This window comes from Gambusia affinis, linkage group LG06 (genome assembly GCF_019740435.1).
Source record: "Gambusia affinis linkage group LG06, SWU_Gaff_1.0, whole genome shotgun sequence".
Classification (NCBI taxonomy): Eukaryota; Metazoa; Chordata; class Actinopteri; order Cyprinodontiformes; family Poeciliidae; genus Gambusia; species Gambusia affinis.
Genome location: NC_057873.1, coordinates 4362180 through 4372256, shown reverse-complemented (window position 1 = coordinate 4372256; position 10077 = coordinate 4362180). Strand labels below are relative to the sequence as shown.

Here is a 10077-nt window from a genome sequence, read left to right as displayed (position 1 = left end):
AACCCCCTCTCTCCTACAAACAGGATTGAAATTCCTCAACTCAAAATCTTTCCACCCTCCTCCTCCTCCCGCTGTTCCTCCTCCTCTTTTCCAGGGTGGTGAGCAGCCCTGCAGCATGCTGATTGTCCTTTTCTTTTCTTTTTCTTTAATTACATTAGATCAGGGGTGCACAAACTTAATTCAAAGGGACTTGGAGGTTAAAAAAATGTTCTTGCACCCCGTCAAGAATAAACTAAGGATTAAATTTGTTGTTGAAAAGCTTCTAGATAAAAAACTTTAGTAGAAATCAAAATAATTTAGCAGTTAATTTCTGTAGTAAGATTTGACTCTGTAATTTTGATCTAACTAAAAATGGAAAATCTTTTTTTAAATAAAAAAATTAAGAGTTGTTTTAAAAAAACAACGTAATAATAAAATGTTTTAAATACAATAAAATAATACAGTTAAATACTTTCTAAATAACAATAATATTGGTAATACATATGATTATTAGTTAAAAATATTTACTAATACATAATAAATATTTAAATAATATTTTAACATTTATTTACTTACTTGTTTACTTGACGAAATAATATTTAACTACTTAAATATTATTTTAATATTTATTTAAATAAATACTTTTTAAATCTTTAAACGTTATTTAAACATTTAAATAAATAAACCGTTTCCATCTGCGTATCTGTAAAGTTGCATCATTCTTGAGCTGAAGTCAGGGGCCAGACGCAATTAGCCCAGGGGCCACAAATGGCCCCCGGGCCTCCCTTTGGGAACCCCTGCACTATACTGCCTGCAGGCCTGCTGTTTTCCCAGGAGGACGCTGTCAGCAGAGCAAACCCAAATAAAGCCGTTACAAAACATCTAACGAGTTGAGATTTTACTATAACGACTGTCAGGATTTAAAAAATCTGTTTATTTTGATTCTTCACTAGTTAAATCAGATGTTTTTGATAAAAAAAGTTTCATTTAATGTGAATAAAAAAGTCGTATCAGCTGATATTCCAGTTCAGATATTCCAAGCAGTGCCGGTCCAAACTTATGTGAGACCCGAAGCAAATTTTATTTGGGGGCCAACTTTTATTTAAACCCACCAAAAACCATAGTCTCTTCAAAATTTCAGTTATTTTGCGATTATTATTATTATTATATATTTTTTTTTGCAATAAAACAGCAAAAACATTAAACCTATCCAAGTATTTCTGGTCTAGTTTGTAGTATAAACATCCTATTTAAATTTTAAATAAGGCAAACCTAACTTACAATAACCTTTTCAGCAAGAAATAGAAACTTGTTTAAAGTTAATAATTTCTTAATATTCATAAAAAATATCTGTTTCACTTTCAGATTATTTCACTTATAAAATTTGTCCATGTTATATTCTAATCAATATTAAGGAATAATCAATAATAATCAATGTTAAGGAATTATTTACTGAAAACAAGTTCTTATATCTTTCTGAAAAGTTATGTAAATTAGTTTTATTTTATTTCAAGTGCACAAAGATATTTGTAATAGAAACTATATCAAAAATACTTGGTATGATTTTGTGTTTTTGAAGTAAATTCCTAATTTTATTGTAATATTTTTGTAATAATTTGTCCCCACTCTAGTGGAGAACAGAGAATTACTGATTGTTTGTGCTTATTTGTGACGGTTAAATCAGATTAATGTGACTTTTTGTTACTCACCATATTGATTATGGATCATAACTTGACAACAAGTAAAGCTGAGGCAGTAGTAGAAGAAATACTGCCCCCTGTTGGTGGGAGTTAGTATCACTAAAACCGAGAGAATTTGATAATATTTTGCTGACAAACTCAAAAAGTTTCCTGACATCAGATAGGATATTTTTTATTTCTTCTTTTCTTTTAATTCATAAATATATAATTACACAGAAAAAACATTCAGCAAACGTATTGACAAATTAACTGAGTTTGGATTCAGTTTGCATGTTTGTTTTTACATGTGTTTTAGTACATTTAGTTGTTTATTTCTTTATTGCTCCTCGGTTTTCCAGACTTTTCTGGTCACAAAGATTTCCTTACACTGCAAAAACAAAAACAATCTTGCCAAATATTTGTAGTTTAGCTTCTGGTGCAAATTTCTTAACACGCTTGAAATACGACAAAACTAACTTACAAGAAACTTTTCAGTAAGAAATAGGAGCTTGTTTTCAGTCAATAGTTCCGTAATATTAGAATATTCCACTGCATCGTTACCTAGCAACCCCAGAAAATGCCCAGCCCGTCACCTAGCAACCCAGTTCTAGTTCCACTGGCAGATTATTTCACTTATAAGTGAAATCCTTAATATTTCCAACAATATTCAGGAGATATTGACTTAAAACAAGCTCCTAAATGTTTCTGAAATGTTACTTGTAAGTTAGTTTTGTTTTAATTCAAGTGAACTAGAATCTAGGCCAAAAATACTTGGTAAGATTCTGTTTTTGCAGTGTACCTCACCACAAGTTAATTAAATCAAGACATCTGTCCCTGACTCATTTCTTAATTTGTGCAGTAGTTTATTTTTTATAAAATCTTTTGTTATGTTTTGGCTGCTGATTTCTCTTCAGTCCCATGGAAACAATGGGGAGATGCTGGGCTCTCAGACGCGCTGGCCCTTTAAGAGTGTCTCCGTGGACTGTGTTGTGTTCCCAGGGTCTTTCATGGAAACACAGAGGGACTGAGAAAGACCCCATTGTATATTTTCTTCCTTTCATGAGGAGCCGGAGCCGCGGTTTCTGATAGGAGCCCGGAGACAGAGCCGGGGTGGGGGGAAGGGTCGCGGAGGGGCTCCCGTTCCAGAAAAGAGGGCTCCTCCACTCAGAAACACAAACTTTGAAGCTGAATGCGGCTGCAGGCTGGAGTGGATGTCTGGCTTTGGGAAGAGGGGGATGGGCATCAGAATCACCAGAATCCAGCTTACCTGTCTGCAACCTGACAGGTCAAGGTCTATCAGATAAACACACTGCAAAAACACAAAATCTTACCAAGTAGTTTTGGTTCCCTTAAAATAAGACAAAACTAACTTACAAGTAACTTTTCTGCAACATATAGGAGCTTGTTTTAAGCAAATGACTCATTAATATTGATGAAAAAGTGTAAGTATAACTGGATAAAATGAATTCCTGTGTCTTGTTGAAAAGTTACTTGCAAGTTTGTTTTAACTTATTTCAAGTGTACTAAGATATTTCCACTAGAAACTAGACCAAAAATACTTGGTAAAATTTTTTGCAGTAAAGGAAATAACCAAGTGTTTTAAAATATCTACAAACTAAGCCTACACTGCAAAAACACAAAATCTCGCTAAGAATTTTTGGTTTAGTTTCTAGTGAAAAAATCTTCATTCACTTGAATTAAGACAAAACTAAATTACAAGTAACTATTCGGCAACACAAAGAAATAAAAGTAAAACAGGAGCTTGTTTCATGTAAATAATTCCTTAATTTTCATAAAAAGTTCTAGTTCCACTAGATGATTATTTCACTTTTAACCACACATTTTTTCCATATTATAAGGATAATAATCTGCCAATGGAAAATTAACATTTTTAAATCAATAAAAAAAAAAAATACTGACTTAAACCAAGCCGCTGAAAAGTCCCTTGTAAATTAGTTTTGTCTTATTTCAAACGTAATAAGATATTTACACCAGAAACAAGAAAATCTTGGTGATTTTTAAAATCCTGCTCTGTCAGGATCAAGTTCAGGTGGTTTTTTTTTTTTTTGGAAGCAAACAGAAGAAATACTTTGTTGTTGTTAAACAGTAGATTCCCCGATTCAGTGTGCTCTGCTGCCCTCTGCTGGTCATACAAAGGAACTGTAAGAGACACAAAATGCGATCAGAATAAATTAATGCAAAAATAAATAACTTTGTTATTAATATTGGCATAAATTGAATAAAAACTGTATTTATTTATTTAGTATTTATTTATTTATTACTCTTACTTGAGTAAATATTTTAAGGTGGCTCACCTGGTTTCTTTTTTTCAGTGCATAGTAGAGATTTAGTTGTTTAAATAGGAACAATTTAAGGTAATTTAACATAATTTTAACATGAACATGAATAAATAAGTCCTTTTAGTACTACATAATTAAGATGAGTTTATTGAGTCTTTAGAATCTAAGATAAAATATAAAATAGTTTTAGTTATAAACCTTTAAATCAATTCGTGCAGTCGGTTTCCATTTAACTTAACTTGTCCGGTTTTACAGTGCTCATATTCAGAAGCTCATTGGTTATCATCGCTTTTATTTATCGCTATTGTTCTCCATTTTCCCGTCTGTCTGAATGCAATTATCCTCCAACCCATTTAGGAGTGAACATGACACTTGTCGGACTGACGCACGAATGCGCCTCGCTGACTCTCATCCGCTTACGTAACGCAGTTTTAGCGCCATTTAACTCAACAATTCAACGCGACGCGCTGCGATTAATCGATCGCTGGGAAACAGGACATCTCTTTAGAGCTGGCATGTGAAGTGATGCGCTCAGATTTTAAAACAACTTGTCTCTCCGCAGTTTTGGGGCAGCAGACGTGCAGTCCAGCTGCGCGGGAATAATAATCCCTGTTTTAATCTGCTTTAGCAGGAGGTGATCCGAACCTCTGGTTCTGAGGCCAGCCGAGGCCAGGAGGCGTGACACAATCCAGCTTTCATTTATTTATTCAAACCTATTGTCACCTTCTGTGTAGTGTGAAAATATTGCCTTAAATTTGCGCATTATGCTCTGTGAGAAAAGAAAGTGACGCAGTTTGTCCAGCTGTGAATACTGGAGCCTCTTGTGCTCATATGTTGTTCCTGTGAGGAGAGGCAGGCTGCGTTTAGGTGATGAAGGCCTAAATAGTGCGGATTATTGCCCCACTCTCCCTCTCTTAGCCTATTTTCCAGCTTCAGCCTCGTTTCGTTTCAGTCTCTGCTGCGGAAAACATGAGCACAGCGGGCGTTCACCGAGGATTCCTCCGGAAATATGGTACGATTCCGACTGTTTCGATTACATTGTCTAATTTGATGCATTTTTCCTTTAATCGATTTAACTCTCTTATAGGATGCCGCTGGTTTATTTAAATGTAGACACATATTTTAGCTGAAGAGCGAACTGCTAACCAAATCCAGCAGCCTACTTTTCTAAAACTCTGCAGATACAGAGTTAGTTGGTTGGTTAGTTGGATGGATATTTTTCTTTTACGGATTTAAGTCATAAAAAGGAGGAATAGGAGTAAATTTCTGACAAAATATCTACAAAAAAATTTGATATCTGAGAAATTGTCTAGAAAAATCCTTGGAAATGTTTAAGATTGAAGAGTCAAAAATTGGCTACCATTTATTTTATATTTTTTTAATATACATATATAAATTTCTGAGTTTTAAAAGTATAAAATTTGCCAGCAGAAATTCAGAAAGTTTGAGATTAAATGTGAAAATTTCTGAGTTTAAGAAGCTTGAATTTTGTTTAGTTTTGGATCTCAAAAGTTGAAAATTGTAGACAATTTTAGAAAGGTTTTTTTTTCTACAAAATTTCAGAGACTAATGTTATTTTGTGTGCGTCTTTTAGTTTGGTATATTTTCCTTTTATGGATTTAAATGCGTACTACCAAATTCAGCAGCATTGTCTTTACATAAACTGTTTGTTTTTACTTTCTGTAAAAAGTTTGGCCAAGTCTTGGTGAAAAGGCAAAAATTTCTGTAATTTTCATTCATTTTTTTATTTGATATTTTTTTCTTTCATGGATTTAAGTCATAGAAAAAACAGAGGAATAGGAGTAAATTTCCAAAAAACAGTTAGCTTAATCTCAGAAAATTTCTAGAAAAGTCTTGACTCCTGTGGGAAGTCAAAAATCAGCTAGAAAATGCTCAGAAATGTTTAGAGCATCTAAGACATTTTCTAGAAAAACCAGTGAAATGTTTTGGAGATTTGAATCTCGGATGACGTCCCCGGTAGCAGTTATCAGTCAGTATCCGGTCCGTGTCCCCGTCCCTCTGCAGGAGGCTTCATGTTCAAGCAGTGGAAGGAGAAGTACCTTGTGCTCACCATGGAGGGGAGCCTGCTGGTGTGCCGGGACGCCGAGTCTCCACCCGACCAGGTGGTGGCGCTACAGTCCAACTGTGAGTCGATCGCGGAGGGACGGGAAATCCTGGACCTGCCCAGGCTGCCCCCGGGGGGCAGAAGGGACTGCTGCTTTGCCCTCATCCTGCCCCAGAACAAGTTCCTGCTGCTTCTGTCGGACAACCCCGACGACTGCATGTGGGTGCCAGATGTTCTTTGTCCCACTTTTTATCAGACCTTATCGCCACATGCAGGAACATCGATAAACTGAGGTTCTCTCCTCCTTTGTCCCACTGACTATCAGACTTTGTTTTTATTGCACATGTTTGACACAGTTCCACCTCTGTGAATGTTTTCCAGCCTGGATGTGTGTCAGAGATAATAACACGTCTTTTCTTACCTTTCACAGTCTTTGGCTGAAGCTAATCAGGAAAGTGAGAGAGGTCAGTCAGTGTAAAGTTTTATTTGTCCTGTTTCCTCATTAAACCGGTTTTATGGCAGGTCTGAACCTCTGATTATAAGATGTAGACGTCCAAAAAATAATGAAAACATGGGAGGGTAGAGAAGCCAAAACTTTTGCTAAACTAAAAGTAGCGACGTATTTTTTACTAAAATAAAAGTGAGAGGTAGCCGTCCAAGTATTTGGTGAAAAGGCGACTCAATTAACTGATCAAATCATCAATCATTTGATATTTAAGAATTATATAATAAGACTGACCAAAATATAAAGTTATGTGGAAATTTTGGTATTTTAAACATCAAAATGAAAGTAATTAATATAAAAATGATAAAACTACAAGAATCAGAATAAAGTCGTACAAGAATAAACGAATCAAATAATTCATTCATTCTTTGTTACTTAGCAACAACTTTTTTTGAGTTATTTCTGGTTACCTAGCAACAATATGCTGAGTAACTTGCGCAGCAGTTTACGGTTCCTCATAAATGCTTCAAAACAAAAACGTTGTTGTGGAAAAAAAAAACAAAACCAAAAACTGGATAAAACATAAAAGGTCATAAAATCAAGTTTGGAAGCATTTCAGTTATTTAAAACAAAAAAACTCACGAATAATTACAGATAAAGACTGACATGAAATGTTCACATCGTAATGCGTTTCCCAGGCGTAACATGAAGGGTGAGCATGAAATACATTTGCTGATTAGTGGATATTAAAATATTAGATGTGAACTGGGACTCTATACTTCAGCATTTTGAACTTCACAGGGTAAATCTGATTATTGACTATCTGGTTTTATCCTTTTTCACTTTAACCAGTGATAAGGCCGTTCAGAGACAGACAGCAAGGTCAGCGGACCTCTGAAAAACACAGAAAAAATACCAAAATAACAGCTGAAGGGCTCAAATCAGCCACTTCTTCTACTTAACGGAGTAACTGCAGACATTTACTCTCCACCAAGCCTAAAACCTGGTCATTCATCCAGCCACCGGGGGCGCTATTACAAAAGTAACTGTACTGTGGAGTATAAGGACCACAATAAAAAATACAATTATGAAAATAAAGTTGAAATATTACGAGACAGTTTTAATGTTATGACTTTATTCTCATAATTTTATTTTTTTTCTTAGTAGAAATAAATGAATGAATGAATAAATAAATAAATAAATAAATAAATAAAGGCTCTAATCCTCCTTAAGAAACAGTTCTAGGTTTTATTTTTATAATTCAGATGTCTTTTGTCGTTTTGCAGCACCCAGACCGAGGCAGCCTCTGCGGAGCAACTCCGTCGCCCCGCCTCATCGCGTGTCTGACTGCCTTCGCCATGGCAACAGCAGCGATGCGAAGGCAGTGCGGGCGGTGTGTCTGCTGATGGGCGGGGCGGCGGCCTCCTCCGCGTTGGGCTACCTCAGCTCCTGCTCCCCGTCCTCGCCGCTGGCCAGCAGGGCCCCGGACGTGGCCCCAGGCTCCGGGGCCTTCTCCGATCTCCCCGCCGGCGGCTCCTTCCACGCCTGCAGCCAGGACGTCGACTCCCCGCATTTCAACACCTTCGACTTTGAAGGAGACTCCGACTTTGACGCATTTGACTGCGGAGGATTTGCCTTTTAAAAGGAACTGTTCATATGACTGGTTCTCTTAGCACACTGCAAAAACAAACAAGTTGTGTTATCTAGTTTCCAGTGGAAGTATGTTAGTACACGTGAAATAAGACAAAACTAACTTACAAGTTACTTTTCAGCAAGATTGAGAAGCTTGTTTTAGATAAATAATTCCTAGTATCACTTATGAGGGAAATATCTGGCTTTAAAGTTGAACTTCTTTTAATCAATATTGAAGGAATATTTACTTAAAGCCACCTCCTAAAGATTTACCCATAAGCTAGTTTTGTCTTATTTCACGAGTACAAAAACATTTACAGTAAAAACTGGACAAAAACACATGGTGAAATTTTGTTCTTCACTGCAAAAACACAAAATCTTAGAAAGTATTTTTGTTGTACTTTCTAGAAAACTAACTTAGAAGTAACTTTTTACGAGCTCGTTTTAAGTCAATAATTTCTTAATATTGATAAAAAGTACTAATTCAACTGACTGATTATTTAATTTCTAACAAGACATTTTTCCCACGTTATGAGTGAAATAATCTACCAGTGGAACTAGAAGTGGGTTGCTAGGTAACGGGCTGGGCTGGGGTTGCTAGGTAACAGCGCAGTGGAATATTCTACCAGTGGAACTAGTAACTTTTTCATCAGAAACAAGCTGCTATATCTTGTTAAAAGTTACTTGCTTATTAATTTTGTCTTATTTCAAACGTAATAAGACATTTCCACTAGAAACTAGACAAACCTGTTTTGTGTTTTTGCACTGTAGGATCTCTTACAGTGTTCTTTTGTTATAAAAGGTTGTTGCTAATGAATTATTAAGCCATCTGTACATCTGATGTATGAATGAATGAAGGCGTTCTTCCTGGCTTCATGCCCACACTCCCAAGGTGAATAATTGATCACCTTGACTCCGCTGAACACAAACTGTGTGTGTTGTTTCACAGTTTCCACGCCACAGGACGGCCTGACAGTAACTGCACTGCAAAAACACAAAAGCTTACCGATTATTTCTGGTGTAGTTTCTAGTGCAAATATCTTAGCACACATGAAATAAGACAAAATTAACTGACAAGAAACTTTTCAGTAAGATATAGGAGCTTGTTTTAAGTAAATAATTCCTTAATACTGATGAAAAAATAAGTTCTAGTTCCACTGGTAGATTAATTCATGTATAACGTGGGAAAAATATCTTGTTATAAGTGAAATAATCCGCCAGTGAAACTGGAACTTTTTTTCCCCATCAACAATAAGAAATGATTTACTTAGAACAAACTCCTCTATTTTGTTTTATTTTACGTGCAGTAAGACATTTGCACTACAAACTCAATCAAAAATACTTGGTAATATTTAGTATTTTGCAGTGTGGGATCATTTTATCTCACATTTCTGTTCTTTTTTCCTCTTGTTTTCTTGTAACTGTGCTAACGTTCCACTGTGTTTGATGTAACCTAAAAACTTCTATTTACATTTTCACCTGATCTGAGAAGAAGGGCCTTTTCCTACAGTTGGCACAGAGATTTATGACTGATTGTTAAGGAACTGTAAATAAATCCTGCAGTGACTCTGTGGCTTTTACTCCAGTTCAATGTTTGCTCTGTTTGCATCGGATCAGAGCAAACAGACAGCGGTTCGGTAATCGGAGCGAGGGGATGATGATGCTGCAGATTTACACACACGCATTCTATCTGAATTAACCATAATTTTGTTTTTTAACAGTGTACTTTGGGATTGAGATCAAAGTAGAGATATTTACCCACAATTCATGGTGCACATCAGAACTAGTAACTCATCCGAACTGTTATGCATGGTGGTAGAGGAGTGATGATAGGGGCTTTTTGCAGCAGCTGTGTACCTTTCAGTCACTCATCAGCTTCACTGTGACAGCAGTAAAATACTAAAACAAGCAAATTAAACAGTTATAGATTAGGAGTTAGCTTTGAAATAAGACAAAACTAACTTAAAGAAACTTTTC

The 10077-nt window shown here is 35.8% G+C and overlaps 1 protein-coding gene across 1 annotated transcript; it reads left to right on the top strand.

Annotated features, from left to right (window-relative positions):
- Window positions 1-4221: 4221 nt before the first annotated feature.
- si:ch1073-83n3.2 lies at window positions 4222-9680 on the top strand. The gene is made up of 5 exons (XM_044120335.1): window positions 4222-4970; window positions 5984-6242; window positions 6454-6497; window positions 7321-7350; window positions 7755-9680. Exons 1-5 carry the CDS (start codon window positions 4928-4930, stop codon window positions 8108-8110), a joined length of 732 nt encoding a protein of 243 aa, XP_043976270.1. The 5' UTR covers window positions 4222-4927; the 3' UTR covers window positions 8111-9680.
- Window positions 9681-10077: the final 397 nt, after the last annotated feature.

What these genes read in the sequence shown, in the direction of transcription:
- si:ch1073-83n3.2 (XM_044120335.1), top strand. Translation starts at nt 4,928, where the DNA reads ATGAGCACAGCGGGCGTTCACCGAGGATTCCTCCGGAAATATG. An exon ending in AGGATTCCTCCGGAAATATG is followed by an intron (nt 4,971 to 5,983) that starts GTACGATTCCGA and finishes GTCCCTCTGCAG; the next exon opens with GAGGCTTCATGTTCAAGCAG. An exon ending in GTTCAGAGACAGACAGCAAG is followed by an intron (nt 7,351 to 7,754) that starts GTCAGCGGACCT and finishes GTCGTTTTGCAG; the next exon opens with CACCCAGACCGAGGCAGCCT.